Below are 25,083 nucleotides of genomic sequence, written 5' to 3'. Positions count from 1 at the left end.
TTTTCAATACAGTGTTCTAAAAGCAGTTTACTTTTATCTGAAGACCAACATTAAGTACATCATCTCAATTTTGACTGTGTGATTTCAATTGGAATATATTATAATTATTTAGGAGTGCTGGTAAATTGGAAGGAGGCCCTGTATGTCAGAGCACCCCAGAATCATCGCAGACAGAGAGTGAAGATGTGTCTCCCCAAGTTCAGAGAAGAAGACGTCTCCATTCCCATTCAAGAGAGTCTCTTCCACGATTTTCTATATCTGGAGAAGAAGACTGGTTAAGGTATGCATCATACTGTATCATATTCCAATGAAAGATTTTTCCATTTCATTCTTGTTCACCGTTTCCCACATTGGCAAGGTAGCACCAAGAATAAGATAAAAAGGCTTCACTTACATCCATTCTCTAGCTGTCATGTGTATTGCACCCAAAATGCTTGGGATAACATTTTAACCTTTATCATCCCATCTATTGTTACATACTGTTGAATCATATAGATACACTGAAATTTAACAAAATGACAATAATCAAAAGGATGCTTTCTTCCCATCACATTTTTTGCCGTTTCCTGCATTAGCATGGTAGCACTAGGGACAGACTCAGAAAAGGCCTCATTTGCTCATGTCCATTCTCCAGCTGCCATATGTAACGCACTGAAACCACAACTCGCTAGGTCCCACAGACTTCTCTGTGGTTTCCCCCAGCCACTTAGTACGTCCTAGTTCAATCCATTTACAGCATGTCACCCCCGTATGCCAAATTGCTCCAGTTCATTTACTCTTTTCCTTGTACTCCTTTTAGCCTTTTTCATGATCAAGCCCCGAGTGCTTTCCTTCTTCATTTTGGTCACCCCCTTCTCCTTGTCCCCTCCACTTCTGCCACATTTATCCTCTTTGTCAACCTCTCCTCACTCATCCTCTCCATACAGAAGTCCCTTGCCTGCTGTAGTATTGTCAAGTGCAGTTTCAAAGTATCCATGCTCCAGATGATGGATACCACTTTACCAAGTGTTGTGTGCAGTTTTAAGAAGCCATGGTATTTTTTTGTGTCCCAAGGGCAAATATTGTGGTGACTAGGGGCCTTTTTCATCATTACTATAATTTTTGGAAGCAGGAAGCTATCTATCTTTTAAACACAAGCACAGGCTACACACCCTTTTAATCAAGAATCTGTATCCTGTAGGAAATACTTTATTCTGTAGATATGTCAGAGGTATGGATACTTAGATAGTATTTTTGTTATATGTATTTTTATGTAATAAATACAAGGAGAGTAATGTGAATTATTGAAAAGTAAATGGATATCCACAAATCACGATAGATAAAAACCAGAAATGGGCTAAAGTATACCAGAGGACTATACTATATGCCTTCAAAATTGTCCAGTGTGTGTTCAAAGGAGCTGATAGAACATTGTTTGATATGAAATATGAAAAGATTTGTTTTCAAAGAATTTTTTTTTATTTCACCCAATTGCTCTTACCAGATCAGTCCTTTGACCAATGGAATATGCCTTGAACACTGAGATAGTCAAGTTCATTGTAAAGAAATTGTTTCTTATATGGAATAGAGTGAATTGGAACGATGTGGTATACCATGGTCGACATGCTGTCAATTGGATTGAACCAGGGCATGTGAAGCGTCTGGGATAAACCATGGAAAGTTTTGTGGGGCCTGGATGTGGAAAGGGAGCTGTGGTTTCGGTGCATTATGCATGACAGCTAGAGATTGAGTGTAAACGAATGTGGCCTTTGTTGTCTTTTCCTAGCGCTACCTCGCGCACATGCGGGGCGAGGGGGTGTCATTTCATGTGTGGTGGGGTGGCGACGGGAATGAATAAGGGCAGACAGTATGAATTATGTACATGTGTATGTATGTATATGTCTGTGTGTGTATATATATATATATATATATATGTTGAGATGTATAGGTATGTATATGCGCATGTGTGGACGTATATGTATATACTTGTGTATGTGAGTAGGTTGGGCCATTCTTTCGTCTATTTCCTTGCGCTACCTCGCTAACGCGAAAGACAGTGACAAAGTATAATAGGTAAATATATAAATATATTACATGGGAGGGTGTTGATTGAGAGGGTGAAGGCATGTACAGAGCATCAGATTGGGGAAGAGCAGTGTGGTTTCAGAAGTGGTAGAGGATGTGTGGATCAGGTGTTTGCTTTGAAGAATGTATGTGAGAAATACTTAGAAAAGCAAATGGTTTGTAGGTAGCATTTATGGATCTGGAGAAGGCATATGATAGAGTTGATAGTGATGCTTTGTGGAAGGTATTAAGAATATATGGTGTGGGGGAAAGTTGTTAGAAGCAGTGAAAAGTTTTTATCGAGGATGTAAGGCATGTGAATGTGTAGGAAGAGAGGAAAGTGATTGGTTCTCAGTGAATGTAGGTTTGCGGCAGGGGTGTTTGATGTCTCCATGGTTGTTTAATTTGTTTATGGATGGGGTTGTTAGGGAGGTGAATGCAAGAGTTTTGGAAAGAGGGGCAAATATGCAGTCTGTTGTGGATGAGAGAGCTTAGGAAGTGAGTCAGTCGTTGTTCGCTGATGATACAGCCCTGGTGGCTGATTCATGTAAGAACCTGCAAAAGCTAGTGACTGAGTTTGGTAAAGTGTGTGAAAGAAGAAAGTTGAGAGTAAATGTGAATAAGAGTAAGGTTATTAGGTACAGTAGGGTTGAGGGTCAAGTAAATTGGGAGGTAAGTTTGAATGGAGAAAAACTGGAGGAAGTGAAGTGTTTTAGATATCTTGGAGTGGATTTGGCAACGGATGGAACCATGGAAGCGGAAGTGAATTATAGGGTGGGGGAGGGGGTGAAAATTCTGGGAGCCTTGAAGAATGTGTGGAAGTCGAAAACATTATCTTGGAAAGCAAAAATGGGTATGTTTGAAGGAATAGTGGTTCCAACAATGTTGTATGTATGCGAGGTGTGGGCTATGGATAGAGTTGTGTGCAGGAGGGTGGATGTGCTAGAAATGTTTGAGGACAATATGTGGTGTGAGGTGGTTTGATCGAGTAAGTAATAGTAGGGTAAGAGAGATGTGTTGTAATAAAAAAAGCGAGAATGAGTGAGGAAAGATTGGCCAAGAGGATATATATGTCAGAGGTGGAGGGAACTAGGAGAAGTGGGAGACCAAATTGGAGGTGGAAAGATGGAGTGAAAAAGATTTTGAGTGACCGAAGCCTGAACATGCAGGAGGGTGAAAGGCGTGTAAGGAATAGAGTGAATTGGAATGATGTGGTATACCGGGGTCGACGTGCTGTCAGTGCATTGAACCAGGGCATGTGAAGCATCTGGGGTAAACTATGGAAAGTTCTGTGGGGCCCGGATGTGGAAAGGGTGCTGTGGTTTCGATGCATTATTACATGACAGCTAGAGACTGAGTGTGAACGAATGGGGCCTTTGTTGTCTTTTCCTAGCGCTACCTCGCACACATGAGGGGAGGGTGTTGTTATTCCATGTGTGGCGGGGTGGCGATGGGAATGAATAAAGGCAGACAGTATGAATTATGTACATGGGTATATATATATATATGTCTGTGTGTGTATATATATGTATACATTGAGATGTATAGGTATGTATATGTGCTGTGTGTGGACGTGTATGTTTATACATGTGTATGTGGGTGGGTTGGGCCTTTCTTTCGTCTGTTTCTTTGCGCTACCTCGCTAACGCGGGAGACAGCGACAAAGCAAAATAAATAAATAGATAAATATATAATAAATATATTTATTATATGTGTATTATACTTAATCGCTGTTTCCTGTGTCAGTTTTGTAGCCCCAGGGAACAGACAAAGAATGGCCCATCCACTCATATACACATGTATACATACACACTCATACACATACATATCAACATATATGTATATGTATTTGTATATATATACATATATACACATACACAGACATAATACATATATACACATGTACTTATTCATACTCACTTACCTATATCCATTCCAGTGCCACCCTGCTCCACAGTAAACAGGACCACCACCCCCTGCATCAGTGAGGTAGTGCCAGAAAAACAGACAAAAAAGGCCACATTTGTTCTTACTGTCTCTAGCTGTCATGTGTAATGCACTGAAACCACAGCTCCTTGTCTACCCCCAGGCCCCACAGACCTTTCCATGGTTTACCCCAGACATTTCACATGCTCTGGTTCAGTCTTATGAAATGAAAAAACATAATACAAGAGTAATAAAACAACCAAGAAACAAAAGATATAGTCCTCAGCTTACTGAGGAAAAAATGTAAGAAACTTGTGGCAAGAGCATATTGGTAAGATATCTTACAGTTGTGCTGAAATTAGAATTTGCCCAAATTGTTCCAGAATAATGCAGTGCATGCCATCCAGCATGTTGAAGGTCTGTTCATATGAGCTGGTAGAACAATGTTTGATATAGAATGAGAAAAAGTTTCATTGCCAGATAAGAAAATTGTTTCACCCTAGTGCTCTCCCCAGACTGGTTTTCCAAAGTTGAAATATATCTTAAATACCAAATCAATTGGGAGGTGAGTTTGAATGGAGAAAAACTGGAGGAAGTGAAGTGTTTTAGATATCTGGGAGTGGATCTGGCAGCGGATGGAACCATGGAAGCGGAAGTGGATCATAGGGTGGGGGAGGGGGCAAAAATCCTGGGGGCCTTGAAGAATGTGTGGAGGTCGAGAACATTATCTCGGAAAGCAAAAATGGGTATGTTTGAAGGAATAGTGGTTCCAACAATGTTGTATGGTTGCGAGGCGTGGGCTATGGATAGAGTTGTGCGCAGGAGGATGGATGTGCTGGAAATGAGATGTTTGAGGACAATGTGTGGTGTGAAGTGGTTTGATCGAGTGAGTAACGTAAGGGTAAGAGAGATGTGTGGAAATAAAAAGAGCGTGGTTGAGAGAGCAGAAGAGGGTGTTTTGAAGTGGTTTGGGCACATGGAGAGGATGAGTGAGGAAAGATTGACCAAGAGGATATATGTGTCGGAGGTGGAGGGAACAAGGAGAAGAGGGAGACCAAATTGGAGGTGGAGGGATGGAGTGAAAAAGATTTTGTGTGATCGGGGCCTGAGCATGCAGGAGGGTGAGGGGAGGGCGAGGAATGGAGTGAATTGGAGCGATGTGGTGTACCGGGGTTGACATGCTGTCGGTGGATTGAGGCAGGGCATGTGAAGCGTCTGGGGTAAACCATGGAAAGCTGTGTAGGTATGTATATTTGCGTGTGTGGACATATGTATATACATGTGTATGGGGGGGGTTGGGCCATTTCTTTCGTCTGTTTCCTTGCGCTACCTCGCAAACGCGGGAGACAGCGACAAAGTATAATAAAAAAATATAATAATAATATAACCAAATTGGAAAAAATCTGTTTCCCATTTTAGAAAGTTAATACAAGGAGGGGAGGATTTCTGGCCCCCCGCTCCCGTCCCCTCTAGTCGCTTTCTACGACACGCGAGGAATACGTGGGAAGTATTCTTTCACCCCTATCCCCAGGGATAATATACATATATACATACATACACACACACACACACACACACACACACACACGCACACACACACACACACACACACACACACACACACACACACATATATACATATGAGAAATGTAAGAAACAATTTAGAAAACTGAAACTTCTAGCTTGAAATGAATGAATATATATATATATATATATATATATATATATATATATATATATATATATATATATATATATATATATATGAATATACATATATATATATATATATATATATATATATATATATATATATATATATATATATATATATATATATATATACACACACATATATTAGTATGGGTTTTCAGAAAAGGAGAGTGAATGTTGGGGTGAAGAAGGTGGTGAGAGTAAGTGAGCTTGGGAAGGAGACCTGTGTGAAGAAGTATCAGGAGAGACTGTGTACAGAATGGAAAAAGGTGAGAACAATGGAAGTAAGGGGAGTGGGGGAGGAATGGGATGTATTTAGGGAATCAGTGATGGATTGCGCAAAAGATGCTTGTGGCATGAGAAGAGTGGGAGGTGGGCTGTTTAGAAAGGGTAGTGAGTGGTGGGATGAAGAAGTAAGAGTATTAGTGAAAGAGAAGAGAGAGGCATTTGGACGATTTTTGCAGGGAAAAAATGCAATTGAGTGGGAGAAGTATAAAAGAAAGAGACAGGAGGTCAAGAGAAAGGTGCAAGAGGTGAAAAAAAGGGCAAATGAGAGTTGGGGTGAGAGACTATCAGTAAATTTTAGGGAGAATAAAAAGATGTTCTGGAAGGAGGTAAATAGGGTGCGTAAGACAAGGGAGCAAATGGGAACTTCAGTGAAGGGCGTAAATGGGGAGGTGATAACAAGTAGTGGTGATGTGAGAAGGAGATGGAATGAGTATTTTGAAGGTTTGTTGAATGTGTCTGATGACAGAGTGGCAGATATAGGGTGTTTGGGTCGAGGTGGTGTGCAAAGTGAGAGGGTTAGGGAAAATGATTTGGTAAACAGAGAAGAGGTAGTAAAAGCTTTGCGGAAGATGAAAGCCGGCAAGGCAGCAGGTTTGGATGGTATTGCAGTGGAATTTATTAAAAAAGGGGTGACTGTATTGTTGACTGGTTGGTAAGGTTATTTAATGTATGTATGACTCATGGTGAGGTGCCTGAGGATTGGCGGAATGCATGCATAGTGCCATTGTACAAAGGCAAAGGGGATAAGAGTGAGTGCTCAAATTACAGAGGTATAAGTTTGTTGAGTATTCCTGGTAAATTATATGGGAGGGTATTGATTGAGAGGGTGAAGGCATGTACAGAGCATCAGATTGGGGAAGAGCAGTGTGGTTCAGAAGTGGTAGAGGATGTGTGGATCAGGTGTTTGCTTTGAAGAATGTATGTGAGAAATACTTAGAAAAGCAAATGGATTTGTATGTAGCATTTATGGATCTGGAGAAGGCATATGATAGAGTTGAAAGAGATGCTCTGTGGAAGGTATTAAGAATATATGGTGTGGGAGGCAAGTTGTTAGAAGCAGTGAAAAGTTTTTATCGAGGATGTAAGGCATGTGTACGTGTAGGAAGAGAGGAAAGTGATTGGTTCTCAGTGAATGTAGGTTTGCGGCAGGGGTGTTTGATGTCTCCATGGTTGTTTAATTTGTTTATGGATGGGGTTGTTAGGGAGGTGAATGCAAGAGTTTTGGAAAGAGGGGCAAATATGCAGTCTGTTGTGGATGAGAGAGCTTAGGAAGTGAGTCAGTTGTTCGCTGATGATACAGCCCTGGTGGCTGATTCATGTAAGAAACTGCAGAAGCTAATGACTGAGTTTGGTAAAGTGTGTGAAAGAAGAAAGTTGAGAGTAAATGTGAATAAGAGTAAGGTTATTAGGTACAGTAGGGTTGAGGGTCAAGTAAATTGGGAGGTAAGTTTGAATGGAGAAAAACTGGAGGAAGTGAAGTGTTTTAGATATCTTGGAGTGGATTTGGCAACGGATGGAACCATGGAAGCGGAAGTGAATTATAGGGTGGGGGAGGGGGTGAAAATTCTGGGAGCCTTGAAGAATGTGTGGAAGTCGAAAACATTATCTTGGAAAGCAAAAATGGGTATGTTTGAAGGAATAGTGGTTCCAACAATGTTGTATGTATGCGAGGTGTGGGCTATGGATAGAGTTGTGTGCAGGAGGGTGGATGTGCTAGAAATGTTTGAGGACAATATGTGGTGTGAGGTGGTTTGATCGAGTAAGTAATAGTAGGGTAAGAGAGATGTGTTGTAATAAAAAAAGCGAGAATGAGTGAGGAAAGATTGGCCAAGAGGATATATATGTCAGAGGTGGAGGGAACTAGGAGAAGTGGGAGACCAAATTGGAGGTGGAAAGATGGAGTGAAAAAGATTTTGAGTGACCGAAGCCTGAACATGCAGGAGGGTGAAAGGCGTGTAAGGAATAGAGTGAATTGGAATGATGTGGTATACCGGGGTCGACGTGCTGTCAGTGCATTGAACCAGGGCATGTGAAGCATCTGGGGTAAACTATGGAAAGTTCTGTGGGGCCCGGATGTGGAAAGGGTGCTGTGGTTTCGATGCATTATTACATGACAGCTAGAGACTGAGTGTGAACGAATGGGGCCTTTGTTGTCTTTTCCTAGCGCTACCTCGCACACATGAGGGGAGGGTGTTGTTATTCCATGTGTGGCGGGGTGGCGATGGGAATGAATAAAGGCAGACAGTATGAATTATGTACATGGGTATATATATATATATGTCTGTGTGTGTATATATATGTATACATTGAGATGTATAGGTATGTATATGTGCTGTGTGTGGACGTGTATGTTTATACATGTGTATGTGGGTGGGTTGGGCCTTTCTTTCGTCTGTTTCTTTGCGCTACCTCGCTAACGCGGGAGACAGCGACAAAGCAAAATAAATAAATAGATAAATATATAATAAATATATTTATTATATGTGTATTATACTTAATCGCTGTTTCCTGTGTCAGTTTTGTAGCCCCAGGGAACAGACAAAGAATGGCCCATCCACTCATATACACATGTATACATACACACTCATACACATACATATCAACATATATGTATATGTATTTGTATATATATACATATATACACATACACAGACATAATACATATATACACATGTACTTATTCATACTCACTTACCTATATCCATTCCCAGTGCCACCCTGCTCCACAGTAAACAGGACCACCACCCCCTGCATCAGTGAGGTAGTGCCAGAAAAACAGACAAAAAAGGCCACATTTGTTCTTACTGTCTCTAGCTGTCATGTGTAATGCACTGAAACCACAGCTCCTTGTCTACCCCCAGGCCCCACAGACCTTTCCATGGTTTACCCCAGACATTTCACATGCTCTGGTTCAGTCTTATGAAATGAAAAAACATAATACAAGAGTAATAAAACAACCAAGAAACAAAAGATATAGTCCTCAGCTTACTGAGGAAAAAATGTAAGAAACTTGTGGCAAGAGCATATTGGTAAGATATCTTACAGTTGTGCTGAAATTAGAATTTGCCCAAATTGTTCCAGAATAATGCAGTGCATGCCATCCAGCATGTTGAAGGTCTGTTCATATGAGCTGGTAGAACAATGTTTGATATAGAATGAGAAAAAGTTTCATTGCCAGATAAGAAAATTGTTTCACCCTAGTGCTCTCCCCAGACTGGTTTTCCAAAGTTGAAATATATCTTAAATACCAAATCAATTGGGAGGTGAGTTTGAATGGAGAAAAACTGGAGGAAGTGAAGTGTTTTAGATATCTGGGAGTGGATCTGGCAGCGGATGGAACCATGGAAGCGGAAGTGGATCATAGGGTGGGGGAGGGGGCAAAAATCCTGGGGGCCTTGAAGAATGTGTGGAGGTCGAGAACATTATCTCGGAAAGCAAAAATGGGTATGTTTGAAGGAATAGTGGTTCCAACAATGTTGTATGGTTGCGAGGCGTGGGCTATGGATAGAGTTGTGCGCAGGAGGATGGATGTGCTGGAAATGAGATGTTTGAGGACAATGTGTGGTGTGAAGTGGTTTGATCGAGTGAGTAACGTAAGGGTAAGAGAGATGTGTGGAAATAAAAAGAGCGTGGTTGAGAGAGCAGAAGAGGGTGTTTTGAAGTGGTTTGGGCACATGGAGAGGATGAGTGAGGAAAGATTGACCAAGAGGATATATGTGTCGGAGGTGGAGGGAACAAGGAGAAGAGGGAGACCAAATTGGAGGTGGAGGGATGGAGTGAAAAAGATTTTGTGTGATCGGGGCCTGAGCATGCAGGAGGGTGAGGGGAGGGCGAGGAATGGAGTGAATTGGAGCGATGTGGTGTACCGGGGTTGACATGCTGTCGGTGGATTGAGGCAGGGCATGTGAAGCGTCTGGGGTAAACCATGGAAAGCTGTGTAGGTATGTATATTTGCGTGTGTGGACATATGTATATACATGTGTATGGGGGGGGTTGGGCCATTTCTTTCGTCTGTTTCCTTGCGCTACCTCGCAAACGCGGGAGACAGCGACAAAGTATAATAAAAAAATATAATAATAATATAACCAAATTGGAAAAAATCTGTTTCCCATTTTAGAAAGTTAATACAAGGAGGGGAGGATTTCTGGCCCCCCGCTCCCGTCCCCTCTAGTCGCTTTCTACGACACGCGAGGAATACGTGGGAAGTATTCTTTCACCCCTATCCCCAGGGATAATATACATATATACATACATACACACACACACACACACACACACACACACACACACACACACACACACACACACACACACACACACACACACACACACACACACATATATACATATGAGAAATGTAAGAAACAATTTAGAAAACTGAAACTTCTAGCTTGAAATGAATGAATATATATATATATATATATATATATATATATATATATATATATATATATATATATATATATATATATATATATATATATGAATATACATATATATATATATATATATATATATATATATATATATATATATATATATATATATATATATATATATATATATACACACACATATATTAGTATGGGTTTTCAGAAAAGAAGAGTGAATGTTGGGGTGAAGAAGGTGGTGAGAGTAAGTGAGCTTGGGAAGGAGACCTGTGTGAAGAAGTATCAGGAGAGACTGTGTACAGAATGGAAAAAGGTGAGAACAATGGAAGTAAGGGGAGTGGGGGAGGAATGGGATGTATTTAGGGAATCAGTGATGGATTGCGCAAAAGATGCTTGTGGCATGAGAAGAGTGGGAGGTGGGCTGTTTAGAAAGGGTAGTGAGTGGTGGGATGAAGAAGTAAGAGTATTAGTGAAAGAGAAGAGAGAGGCATTTGGACGATTTTTGCAGGGAAAAAATGCAATTGAGTGGGAGAAGTATAAAAGAAAGAGACAGGAGGTCAAGAGAAAGGTGCAAGAGGTGAAAAAAAGGGCAAATGAGAGTTGGGGTGAGAGACTATCAGTAAATTTTAGGGAGAATAAAAAGATGTTCTGGAAGGAGGTAAATAGGGTGCGTAAGACAAGGGAGCAAATGGGAACTTCAGTGAAGGGCGTAAATGGGGAGGTGATAACAAGTAGTGGTGATGTGAGAAGGAGATGGAATGAGTATTTTGAAGGTTTGTTGAATGTGTCTGATGACAGAGTGGCAGATATAGGGTGTTTGGGTCGAGGTGGTGTGCAAAGTGAGAGGGTTAGGGAAAATGATTTGGTAAACAGAGAAGAGGTAGTAAAAGCTTTGCGGAAGATGAAAGCCGGCAAGGCAGCAGGTTTGGATGGTATTGCAGTGGAATTTATTAAAAAAGGGGGTGACTGTATTGTTGACTGGTTGGTAAGGTTATTTAATGTATGTATGACTCATGGTGAGGTGCCTGAGGATTGGCGGAATGCATGCATAGTGCCATTGTACAAAGGCAAAGGGGATAAGAGTGAGTGCTCAAATTACAGAGGTATAAGTTTGTTGAGTATTCCTGGTAAATTATATGGGAGGGTATTGATTGAGAGGGTGAAGGCATGTACAGAGCATCAGATTGGGGAAGAGCAGTGTGGTTTCAGAAGTGGTAGAGGATGTGTGGATCAGGTGTTTGCTTTGAAGAATGTATGTGAGAAATACTTAGAAAAGCAAATGGATTTGTATGTAGCATTTATGGATCTGGAGAAGGCATATGATAGAGTTGATAGAGATGCTCTGTGGAAGGTATTAAGAATATATGGTGTGGGAGGCAAGTTGTTAGAAGCAGTGAAAAGTTTTTATCGAGGATGTAAGGCATGTGTACGTGTAGGAAGAGAGGAAAGTGATTGGTTCTCAGTGAATGTAGGTTTGCGGCAGGGGTGTGTGATGTCTCCATGGTTGTTTAATTTGTTTATGGATGGGGTTGTTAGGGAGGTAAATGCAAGAGTCTTGGAAAGAGGGGCAAGTATGAAGTCTGTTGGGGATGAGAGAGCTTGGGAAGTGAGTCAGTTGTTGTTCGCTGATGATACAGCGCTGGTGGCGGATTCATGTGAGAAACTGCAGAAGCTGGTGACGGAGTTTGGTAAAGTGTGTGGAAGAAGAAAGTTAAGAGTAAATGTGAATAAGAGCAAGGTTATTAGGTACAGTAGGGTTGAGGGTCAAGTCAATTGGGAGGTGAGTTTGAATGGAGAAAAACTGGAGGAAGTGAAGTGTTTTAGATATCTGGGAGTGGATCTGTCAGCGGATGGAACCATGGAAGCGGAAGTGGATCATAGGGTGGGGGAGGGGGCGAAAATTCTGGGAGCCTTGAAAAATGTGTGGAAGTCGAGAACATTATCCCGGAAAGCAAAAATGGGTATGTTTGAAGGAATAGTAGTTCCAACAATGTTGTATGGTTGCGAGGCGTGGGCTATGGATAGAGTTGTGCGCAGGAGGATGGATGTGCTGGAAATGAGAAGTTTGAGGACAATGTGTGGTGTGAGGTGGTTTGATCGAGTAAGTAACGTAAGGGTAAGAGAGATGTGTGGAAATAAAAAGAGCGTGGTTGAGAGAGCAGAAGAGGGTGTTTTGAAATGGTTTGGGCACGTGGAGAGAATGAGTGAGGAAAGATTGACCAAGAGGATATATGTGTCGGAGGTGGAGGGAACGAGGAGAAGAGGGAGACCAAATTGGAGGTGGAAAGATGGAGTGAAAAGGATTTTGTGTGATCGGGGCCTGAACATGCAGGAGGGTGAAAGGAAGGCAAGGAATAGAGTGAATTGGAGCGATGTGGTATACAGGGGTTGACGTGCTGTCAGTGGATTGAATCAAGGCATGTGAAGCGTCCGGGGTAAACCAAGGAAAGCTGTGTAGGTATGTATATTTGCGTGTGTGGACGTGTGTATGTACATGTGTATGGGGGGGGTTGGGCCATTTCTTTCGTCTGTTTCCTTGCGCTACCTCGCAAACGCGGGAGACAGCGACAAAGTATAAAAAAAAAAAAAAAAAATATATATATATATATATATATATATATATATATATATATATATATATATATATATATATATATATATGTAATGACAATTTCATATTCCTCTCATAAACACAGACTAAATAGCCTTAATTGCATGAATATATTTCAAAATATGTTTCAAATATCTTTTATAATATAATCGGTTTTCGTCTTGCATGACTCGTGTCTTAGGGGCGTCTCTTCCTACAGGAGAAAATGTTTGGATTGAGAAACATCAAACGAATCCCTCGGTCACTGTTGTCTCACACACACACACACACACACACTAGTAATGGTGGGCACTTCACCAGGACACTAGTCCCTCACCGTTCGTGTCACTGGGAGTATCAGTCTTATTACTACCTTATTACTACCTCGCTACCTCGCAAACGCGGGAGACAGCGACAAAGTATAATAAAAAATAAATATAACCAAATTGGAAATGGAAAAAAAAATCGTTTTTAAGAAACAAAACATTATGTAATATTAATATTGATGATGATAATTATAATTGTAATGAGATTTTTGGTAATAAAGATAATTTAAGGAATTTATGGATCTGGGGAAAGCATATGAACTCCAGTGCACTGGAGTTCACTAGTTATGGAGACTCCCAAAGGAAATAGGTGTTAGTGATAAAGATAGTGTTGAGAGAGATGCCTTGTGGAAGATTTTATGAAAATATGGTGCGAGATGAAAGCTACTAGAAGCAGTGAGAAGTTTTTACAAAGAGAGTATGGCATGTGTTTGAGTTAGAAGAGAGGAGAATGAATGGTTCCAGGTGAAGGTAGGTCTGTGGTAGGTGTTTGTGATGTCACCATGGCTGTTTTATTTATTTATGAATGAAGCGATGAAAGGGGGTTAAGCAAAGATCTTGGAGAGTGGGGTGAGCAAACAATCTGTAGGTGAGGGGACCTGGGAAGTGAGTCAGTTTTTTGATGATGACTCAGCATTGGTGGCTGATTTGAGTGAGAAACTGCAGAAGTTAGTGACTGAGTTTGGAAGAGTTAGTGAAAGGAGGAAGTTGAGAGTAAATAAGAATAACCACAAAGGATATTAGGTGGAGCAGGACATAGGTACAGGTTAGTTGTGGTGCAAGTTTGAATGGAGAAAAGTTGGAAGAAGTGAAGTGTTTTAGATACCTGGGAGTGGATATGGCAGTGAATGGAATTTTGGAGGTGGAAGTGAGTTATAGTGTGGGAGAGGGGGGGGCAAAAGTTCTTGGAGCATTGAATAATTTGTAGAGGGGAGTTCTTAATCAGGGAAGGCAAAAATCGATATATTTTGAAGGTATAGTGGTCCCGACAGTGGAATGGATGCAAGGTATGGGCTATAGATGAGCATGTGTGGAAAGTTTTGGAAATTAGATGTTAGAGGACAGTACATGGGATTACATGGCTTGATTGCAAGGTAATAAAAGGGTTAGAGAGAGGTAAAGGGTAAGAGAGAGATGTGGGAATATGAAGAGTTGTGGTTGAGTGAGCTCAAGAGGGGGTGTTGAAATGGTTTATATATAAGTGAAGGGAGCTTGATAAAGAGGATATATGTGTCAGAATTGTAGAGGAAAAGGAGACCAGACTGGAGATGAAAGGATAGATTGCAAAATATTTTTTGGGGGGTCATGGCATGAACATGCAGAAGGGTGAAAGGTATGCATGGGATAGAATGAACTGGAATGATGTTATATACAGGGGGTGATGTGCTGTCATTGGATTGAATGAAGGCATGTGAAGTGGCCATGGTAAACTATGAAAAGCTTTGTGGGGCCTAGTTATGGAGAGGGGTCTGTGGTTTTAGTGCATTACACATGGCTACTAGAGAATGGATGTTAATCTCTCTAATCATTTATATATCTATATATCTGTTACTCATTCCCTCTAGGAACTCCCATCAAGGGGATGGCCACCTAAACCTCTCCTTACATGCCTCCCTCATATACACCATTTCGCACATTCTTCCCTCTCTTCTCTTCCTCCAGTATTCTTCCACTGTAATAGATTAGATGTTGATTACCTGAGTAGATAGAAAGAAATAGGAAAGGATGTGGAAAAGATCAGTTAAGGAGACACTAAAACAAAAAATAGATAGTACTAATCATCAGAGGTAAGGTAACATACAGTAAGTCATTATGTGTTGCCAGGTGGCTTAGAAAAATGACTTATGGGGAAAAATTATTAAATGTACTGCTTTTAGAGTACATTTTGCCAACTGATATGTGATGTTGTTTATTTGTATTTGCTCTAAGGTTAGAAGGTGTAGTTCTTTCACTTTGAAATTCCTCTCTAACCATGATACATCTCTCATTCAAGACCATTGTTACATATAGTCCATTTCATAAGATAAGATGGTATATTGCCTTACGTAGATTAAATACTCAAAAGGTCATTTGATATTAGGAGCTGTTGCCTTACTGGAAAGAGTTTGCAGAGATCTGCAAAAGAGGGAAATTGATTGCCCATCAGGCTGCATCATATTTGTTTTTCCAGTGTTCATAGCTAAGTGTTACATACAAAAATTTTCCCCAAAGTCCCAGTTGCTGATCATTCTTCCATTCTTAATTGTGAAAGATAACAGTACCAGTAATTACATTGCAGGGATTAGAAGTCTTCCATCTTGTTAATTCTAGAGGCATCACAAATCTTTAACCATCCTTTTCCATCTCCTGTGATGTTAATGCCCTTTCCCTGTTCTGCAGGTATTTTGCACACTGCTCTTGTGGACTATCCGCAAGTGCCCCTTCCATCATAGATTGGACCAGTGGCATGCATTTAGTTGCAACTTCCCATAGTTTCTATATGGAGACTGGTCACACAAGGATTGATCTTTATGATACCTCTTTCTTTTCTCAGACAGTAAAATTTGGGAAATTTTTTCCTTTTTTATCTTTCCTTCTTAGAACCTTTTCACCTGTAAGGGTTGAGTCTACAAGTACTAACATAGTCCTGATTTATTTCTTTATTTTTTTCTCTTGCATTTTTTCTTTTCACCCAAGATGGCTTTGACTGGGGCTTGATTTGCTCATGTTGTGTTAATCACTATAGAAAAAATCAAAACATCCAAAAAAAATTTTAAGTTGGTTTGGCAGTCACACTAGCAAAGCAGTCTCAGGGTACTCTCTCTTTCTGTAGACATGCACAAGAGGAAAGCAGTAGTAAGGAAACAAATAGGTAAAGTAAGAGGAAGTTTGAAAATATGAAGAAATTAGGTATGACAAACTTTATTTCAGAAATGATTGGTAGACAATTCAGGTAGTTTTGCAGCATAATTGTGCTTTGTAAGGTACAGGAAAGATATACAGGTGAGTTCAAAAGGTAGTAACATTACTTTTTCCTTGAATTATTCTAGGAATGATGAAGACATACTGGTGCAATACTAAAGAGAAACTGAATGCATACTATTTTTTTTGACTCCTCTTACATTTACATGTTATGGCTCAGGTGCATACTTTTACCTTTTTCTGTAATTAATTTTGTAGAATTATGTTCCTTGGCCTCAGACTTACAGGCTGGTAAAGGGGAAGAAATGCCCTATTGCCTAGGGTAAATTTGCTTCCCCTGCAGTGACTCGTTAGTCATATGCAAAAGGAAAGTGAACTTTGAAATATGAATAACCATTCTGATATTGTTTAAGATTCAGAAATTCACTTCTCTGAATAATTCATGACTTTGTATGGAAGTTTTCATATTTTACTTTCATATTCAAAATAGTAAGCAGTTGCAATAAAATCTTGAGACTACTGTAATTGCACTAAGATAGACTTGAATACATAATATTGTGATTGGTTAAGATAGACCGAATACATAATATTGAGATTTGTTGATTGGACTCCAAGTTAGATATGGAAGCCTCATAACAAGCAGTATGTGTATCTTATTTGTCCTTAAATTGTTTTGTGTATCTGTTTAGTTTCATGTAACCAGACTACCTTTCTCTTCATGTCAGTTTCTTGCAACCTGATTAGCTTTCCATTCATGTGAATATTTAGATCAGTTTTGATATGTAAATCTAAGATGAGATATTTATTTTAGCAACTTGACCATTCAGAGGTCAGAAGGAATAAAAGACCTTTGGTGAGTAAGTTTAGTAGATCATGGACATGTTAGTTTGCTCTTCCCTAGCATGGAAGGTGGGAGCCTGCGAGAACTGTCCCCTGTTGATGAGAAACCAGGAGCCTCAGAACGTTTGTCTACACCTCGAGTCAACATCCCACCTGCTTCACCAGCATTCATGCATAGAGCTCGTCAGGTGATCAAGAGTGCATCAGCTTCTGGGTTATCGTTGATGATCCCCACAGGTAAATTATATATGATTTTATGAGTGTACTTAGAAGAGTAGATTAAAAGTGATTTTACATTTATATTATCCTCCATATCTGAGGAATAGGGCATTGTATATCAGTTTTGTCTTACCAGCATGAACCTTGTCCTGCAACTACTTTCCTGTCTCAAGAGGGGCCCCACACTCCCCTGCTCCTGTGCAGAGGGTAACCTCAAGGTGTTCACAGCCACTATACCAGACCACCCATCAAAGCCACTCATCACTTCTGAAAACACACATCAGAGATATAGTGTAACTTATGAATGTCTGGGGAGTGTAGTTTCAAGTGATTGTATGTCTGGTAGATTGGAGTTTGACCTTTTCATTGTTCATTATTTCTGAAGATGCTCCTTTTTCTTGCACATCACACAAATTTCCAAAATGTCTTTCCTCTCACAGAATATAATCATATATTATTGAAGAAAATACCCCCCAAAATAGTATACTTTTTTCTGAATTAGTCTGGGAGGGTGTTGAGTGGATGGAATATATTCCTGATAAGCATCTCTGTCTCTCTGTGTCTCTCTGTGTCTCTCTCTCTCTCTCTCTCTCTCTCTCTCTCTCTCTCTCTCTCTCTCTCTCTCTCTCTCTCTCTCTCTCTCTCTCTCTCTCTCTCTCGTGGTATGATTCTAAAAACTTTCATTGCACAACAGAAATTTACTGAGTGTTTCATGTGTATGTTAGGAAGCAAAATATATAAAGGTGCAAGAGGTGAAAAACAGGGCAAATGAGAGTTGGGATGAGAGAGTATCATTAAATCTTAGGGAGAATAAAAAGATGTTTTGGAAGGTGGTAAATAAAGTGCGTAAGACAAGAGAACGAATGGGAACATCGTTAAAGGGGGCTAATGGGGAGGTAATAACAAGTAGTGGTGAAGTGAGGAGATGGAGTGAGTATATTGAAGTTTTGTTGAATGTGTTTGATGATAAAGTGGCAGATATAGGGTGTTTTGGTCGAGGTGTTGTGCGAAGAGAGAGGTTCAGGGAGAATGATTTGGTAAACAGAGAAGAGGTAGTGAAAGCTTTGTGGAAAATGAAAGCTGGCAAGGTGGCAGGTTTGGATGGTATTGCAATGGAATTTATTAGAAAAGGGAATGACTGTGTTGTTGACTTGTTGGTGAGGATATTCAGTGTATGTATGGTTCATGGTGAGGTGCCTGAGGATTGGTGGAATGCGTGCGTAGTGCCATTGTACAAAGACAGAGGGGATAAAGGTGAGTGTTCAAATTACAAAGGTATAAGTTTGTTGACTATTCCTGGGAAATTTTATGGATGGGTATTGATTGAGAGGGTAAAGGCATGTACAGAGCATCAGATTGGGGAAGAGCGTTGTGGTTTCAAAAGTAGTAGAGGATGTGTGGATTGTGCTTGCTTTGAAGAATGTATGTGAGAAATACGTAGAAAAACAGATGGATTTGTATGTAGCATTTATGGATCTGGAGAAGGCATATGATAGAGTTGATAGAGATGCTCTGTGGAAGGTATTAAGAATATATGGTATGGGAGTTAAGTTGCTAGAAGCAGTGAAAAGTTTTCATCAAGGATGTAAGGCATGTGTACGAGTAGGAAGAGAGGAAAGTGATTGGTTCGCAGTGAATGTCGGTTTGCGGCAGGTGTGCATGATGTCTCCATGGTTGTTCGATTTGTTTATGGATGTGGCAGCAAATGGAACCATGGAAGCGGAAGTGAATCATAGGGTGGGGGAGGGGGCGAAAGTTCTGGGAGCCTTGAAGAATGTGTGGAAGTCGAGAACATTATCTTGGAAAGCAAAAATGGGTATGTTTGAAGGAATAGTGGTTCCAACAATGTTATATGGTTGCAAGGTGTGGGCTATGGATAGAGTTGTGTGGAGGATAGTGGATGTGCTGGAAATGAGATGTTTAAGGACAATATGTGGTGTGAGATGGTTTGATTGAGTAAGTAATGATAGGGTAAGAGAGATGTGTGGTAATGAAAATGGTGTGGTTGAGAGAGCAGAAGAGAGTGTTTTGAAATGGTTTGGTCACATGGAGAGAATGAGTGAGGAAAGATTGACCAAGAGGATATATGTGTCAGAGTTGGAGGGAACGAGGAGAAGTGGGAGACCAAATTGGAGGTGGAAAGATGGAGTGAAAAAGATTTTGTGTGATCGGGGCCTGAACATGCAAGAGGGTGAAAGGCGTGCAAGGAATAGAGTGAATTGGAATGATGTGGTATTCCAGGGTCGACGTGCTGCCAGTGGATTGAACCAGGGCATGTGAAGCGTCTGGGGTAAACCATGGAAAGTTGTGTGGGGCCTGGATGTGGAAAGGGAGCTGTGGTTTCGGTGCATTATTACATGACAGCTAGAGACTGAGTGTGAACGAATGTGGCCTTTGTTGTCTTCCTAGCGCTACCTCGCACACATGAGGTGGGAGGGGGTTATTATTTCATGTGTGGCGGGATGGCGATGGGAATGAATAAAGACAGACAGTATGAATTATGTACATGTGTATATATGTATATGTCTGTGTGTATATATATATATATATATACGTTGAGATGTTAGGTATGTATATTTGTGTGTGTGGATGTGTATGTATATACATGTGTATGTGGGTGGGTTGGACCATTTTCTTTCATCTTTTTCCTTGCGCTACCTCGCTAATGCGAGAGACAGCGACAAAGCAAAAAAAAAAAAGAAAAAGAAAATATGTATGTATACATTGAAAAGTCTTTTGAAAGAAAAAAAAAAAAAAAACAAGAGGGGAGGATTTCCAGCCCCCAGCTCCCTTCCCCTTTAGTCGCCTTCTACGACACGCAGGGAATACATGGGAAGTATTCTTTTTTTTTTCCAAAAGAAGGAAGAGAGAAGGGGGCCAGATGAGGATATTCCCTCAAAGGCCCAGTCCTCTGTTCTTAACGCTACCTTGCTAACGCGGGAAACGTCGAATAGTATGAAACAAAGAAAAGACATTGAAATGTATAGGTATGTATATGTACATGTGTGGGCATTTATGTATATACATGTGTATGTGGGTGGGATGGGCCATTCTTTTGTCTGTTTCCTTGTGCTTCCTTGTTAACGCGGGAGACAGTGACAACGTATGATAAAAAAATAAATTACAGAGGTATAAGTTTGTTGAGTATTCCTGGTAAATTATATGGGAGGGTATTGATTGAGAGGGTGAAGGCATGTACAGAGCATCAGATTGGGGAAGAGCAGTGTGGTTTCAGAAGTGGTAGAGGATGTGTGGATCAGGTGTTTGCTTTGAAGAATGTATGTGAGAAATACTTAGAAAAGCAAATGGATTTGTATGTAGCATTTATGGATCTGGAGAAGGCATATGATAGAGTTGATAGAGATGCTCTGTGGAAGGTATTAAGAATATATGGTGTGGGAGGCAAGTTGTTAGAAGCAGTGAAAAGTTTTTATCGAGGATGTAAGGCATGTGTACGTGTAGGAAGAGAGGAAAGTGATTGGTTCTCAGTGAATGTAGGTTTGCGGCAGGGGTGTGTGATGTCTCCATGGTTGTTTAATTTGTTTATGGATGGGGTTGTTAGGGAGGTGAATGCAAGAGTTTTGGAAAGAGGGGCAAGTATGAAGTCTGTTGGGGATGAGAGAGCTTGGGAAGTGAGTCAGTTGTTGTTCGCTGATGATACAGCGCTGGTGGCTGATTCATGTGAGAAACTGCAGAAGCTGGTGACTGAGTTTGGTAAAGTGTGTGAAAGAAGAAAGTTAAGAGTAAATGTGAATAAGAGCAAGGTTATTAGGTACAGTAGGGTTGAGGGTCAAGTCAATTGGGAGGTGAGTTTGAATGGAGAAAAACTGGAGGAAGTAAAGTGTTTTAGATATCTGGGAGTGGATCTGGCAGCGGATGGAACCATGGAAGCGGAAGTGGATCATAGGATGGGGGAGGGGGCGAAAATTCTGGGAGCCTTGAAGAATGTGTGGAAGTCGAGAACATTATCTCGGACAGCAAAAATGAGTATGTTTGAAGGAATAGTGGTTCCAACAATGTTGTATGGTTGCGAGGCGTGGGCTATGGATAGAGTGGTGCGCAGGAGGATGGATGTGCTGGAAATGAGATGTTTGAGGACAATGTGTGGTGTGAGGTGGTTTGATCGAGTAAGTAACGTAAGGGTAAGAGAGATGTGTGGAAATAAAAAGAGCGTGGTTGAGAGAGCAGAAGAGGGTGTTTTGAAATGGTTTGGGCACATGGAGAGAATGAGTGAGGAAAGATTGACCAAGAGGATATATGTGTCGGAGGTGGAGGGAACGAGGAGAAGAGGGAGACCAAATTGGAGGTGGAAAGATGGAGTGAAAAAGATTTTGTGTGATCGGGGCCTGAACATGCAGGAGGGTGAAAGGAGGGCAACGAATAGAGTGAATTGGATCGATGTGGTATACCGGGGTTGACGTGCTGTCAGTGGATTGAATCAGGGCATGTGAAGCGTCTGGGGTAAACCATGGAAAGCTGTGTAGGTATGTATATTTGCGTGTGTGGACGTATGTATATACATGTGTATGGGGGTGGGTTGGGCCATTTCTTTCGTCTGTTTCCTTGCGCTACCTCGCAAACGCGGGAGACAGCGACAAAGCAAAAAAAAAAAAAAATATATATATAAAACAGGAAATGGCAGTTAGGTATGAAATTTTTTTTTTATTATTATATGAGAGAGCAGAAGAGAGATGGTTGAAATGGTTTGAACCTATGGATAGATTGAGTGAGAAGTTGACTAAGAGGTCATGTGTGTCAAAAGTGATGGGGAAAAGAAGGGGAAACTATTCTGGAGATGGAAGGGTTGAATGAAAAATATTTTGAGTGGTTTGGGCCTGAACATGCAGGAGGAAAAGTGTGCACAAGATGGGTGAATTGGAATGTTATGGTATACAGGGGGCAACATGCTGTCAGTGGAAACCAGAGCATGTGACACAGTCAGGATAAGCCATGGAAAGTTTGGCTGGGGGCCTGGTTATGGACAGGGGGCTTTTGTCTCGATGTATTGCACATGATAGTTTGAGAATGGATGTGAGTGAATGCAGCCTCTCTTCATGTGTTCCTGGTGCTGCCTTGCTAGTGCAGGAAATGGCAAATCAGTATAAAAGATTTCAAGAGGCTGGAGGCATGTATAGAGCATCAGATTGGTGAGGAACAGTATGGTTTAAGGAGTGGTAGCATATGTGTGGATTAGATGTTTGCTTTAAAGAATGTGGGTGAGAATTGTTTGAAGAAACAGAAGGATTTGAATGTAGAATTAATGGATTTTGGGAAAGTTCATGATAGGATGAATAGAGATGCCTTGCGTAAGGTCTTCTGAATGTATGGTTTGGGGGGAAAGCTAGTAGAAGCAGTCAGGTTTTTTAAGATTATATGACATTTGTGTGAATAAGTAGAGAGGAGGATGAGTGGTTTCAGGTGAAGGTGGGCCATTGGCTGGATATGTGATGCCATCATGTTTTATTTGTTTATTCTTGGGGTTTTGAAGGAGGTAAATGCAAAAGTCTTGGAGAAAGAAGGGTAAATGTACAGTCTGTAGGAAGTAAGAGTTAGCCAGTTTTTGTTTGTTAATTACTCAGTACTTGTGGGAGATTTGAAAGAGAGACTGCATAAGTTGGTGTCTGAGTTTGGGAGAAGATGGAAGTTGAGAGTAAATGTGAACAAAAGCAAGGTTATTATGTTTACCAGAGCAGAGGGACGGTTTGATTAGTGTGTGACTTTAAGTGGAGGAAAATTTGGAGGAAAGGAATGTTTTCAATTGCTGGGAATGGACATGGCAGTGAATGGAAGGCAGCAAAAGGAATCATGGAAACAGAAGTGAGTCATAGGGTAGGTAAGGGGGTAAAGGTTCTTGGAGTATTCAGGAATGTGTGGAAAAAGAGGATGATATCTGGGAAGGCAAAAATAGGTATGATTGAAGGTATAATGATCCCATCATTGTTGTGTGGATGTGAGGCATGGGCTTTCGATGAGAATGTTCAGAGAAGGGTGGATATAGAGGGACCTCTTGATTTATGCAGTAGTTGTATTCTTGAAAATGCTCGTATAAAGCAAATAACATAAGTAATGGAGATTAGGGGGTATTGTTATTGATAAGACAATTCTGTGGAAGGTATTATGAATATATGGTGTAGGAGGCAAGTTGTTAGAAGCAGTGAAAAGTTTTTATCGAGGATGTAAGGCATGTGTACGTGTAGGAAGAGAGGAAAGTGATTGGTTCTCAGTGAATGTAGGTTTGCGGCAGGGGTGTGTGATGTCTCCATGGTTGTTTAATTTGTTTATGGATGGGGTTGTTAGGGAGGTGAATGCAAGAGTTTTGGAAAGAGGGGCAAGTATGAAGTCTGTTGTGGATGAGAGAGCTTGGGAAGTGAGTCAGTTGTTGTTCGCTGATGATACAGCGCTGGTGGCTGATTCATGTGAGAAACTGCAGAAGCTGGTGACTGAGTTTGGTAAAGTGTGTGAAAGAAGAAAGTTAAGAGTAAATGTGAATAAGAGCAAGGTTATTAGGTACAGTAGGGTTGGGGGTCAAGTCAATTGGGAGGTAAGTTTGAATGGAGAAAAACTGGAGAAAGTAAAGTGTTTTAGATATCTGGGAGTGGATCTGGCAGCGGATGGAACCATGGAAGCGGAAGTGAATCATAGGGTGGGGGAGGGGGTGAAAATCCTGGGAGCCTTGAAGAATGTGTGGAAGTCGAGAACATTATCTCAGAAAGCAAAAATGGGTATGTTTGAAGGAATGGTGGTTCCATCAATGTTGTATGGTTGCAAGGCGTGGGCTATGGATAGAGTTGTGCGCAGGAGGGTGGATGTGCTGGAAATGAAATGTTTGAGGACAATGTGTGGTGTGAGGTGGTTTGATCGAGTAAGTAATGTAAGGGTAAGAGAGATGTGTGGAAATAAAAAGAGCATGGTCGAGAGAGCAGAAGAGGGTGTTTTGAAATGGTTTGGGCACATGGAGAGAATGAGTGAGGAAAGATTGACCAAGAGGATATATGTGTCGGAGGTAGAGGGAATGAGGAGAAGTGGGAGACCAAATTGGAGGTGGAAAGACCTAGTGAAAAAGATTTTGAGTGATCGGGCCTGAACATGCAGGAGGGTGAAAGGCGGGCAAGGAATAGAGTGAATTGGATCGATGTGGTATACTTGGGTTGACATGCTGTCAGTGGATTGAATCAGGGCATGTGAAGCGTCTGGGGTAAACCATGGAAAGTTGTGTGGGGCCTGGATGTGGAAAGGGAGCTGTGGTTTCGGGCATTATTGCATGACAGCTAGAGACTGAGTGTGAATGAATGGGGCCTTTGTTGTCTTTTCCTAGTGCTACCTCGCACACATGAGGGGGGAGGAGGATGGTATTCCATGTGTGGCGAGGTGGCGATGGGAATGAATAAAGGCAGACAGTGTGAATTGTGTGCATGGGTATATATGTATGTGTTTGTGTGTGTATATGTATGTGTACATTGATATGTATAGGTATGTATATTTGCGTGTGTGGACGTGTATGTATATACATTGTGTATGGGGGTGGGTTTGGCCATTTCTTTCGTCTGTTTTCTTGCGCTACCTCGCAAACGCAGGAGACAGCGACAAAGCAAAATAAATAGATAAATAGATATAAATAAGACAAATCCATATATTATACCAGTGAAACACTAAAGTATGCATATACAAAGAAACTTAGAATACTATCACGTACATTCTTTCCATTCTTTACGTAATCATACTTCGGGAATATAAGAGCTTAGATGCACTGATTAATGTTCCATTTTGGGTACTGTCCTTGATCTTCTCTGCAATGTAATGAATAGTCCATAAAGTAGATTCACTAAGTGTAAGGGCATGCCTAATG

At 40.9% G+C, this 25,083-nt stretch overlaps 1 protein-coding gene across 14 annotated transcripts in view; it reads left to right on the top strand.

Annotated features, from left to right (window-relative positions):
* dop (microtubule-associated serine/threonine (MAST) protein kinase dop) overlaps window positions 1–25,083 on the top strand; it is a 1,162,440-nt gene that overhangs the window by 1,048,781 nt on the left and 88,576 nt on the right. For 12 of the 14 annotated variants that reach the window (XM_071676293.1, XM_071676295.1, XM_071676294.1 and 9 more), the window contains 2 exons: window positions 113–280; window positions 17,065–17,255. In XM_071676293.1, the coding sequence (XP_071532394.1) occupies window positions 113–280; window positions 17,065–17,255 (359 nt within the window). The remainder of the gene's footprint in view (window positions 1–112; window positions 281–17,064; window positions 17,256–25,083) is intronic. The other 2 variants (XM_071676287.1, XM_071676299.1) reach the window with 1 other exon arrangement.

The sequence above is a fragment of the Panulirus ornatus genome, chromosome 22 (assembly GCF_036320965.1).
Source record: "Panulirus ornatus isolate Po-2019 chromosome 22, ASM3632096v1, whole genome shotgun sequence".
NCBI lineage: Eukaryota > Metazoa > Arthropoda > Malacostraca > Decapoda > Palinuridae > Panulirus > Panulirus ornatus.
This window is presented reverse-complemented; position numbering and strand designations above follow the sequence as displayed.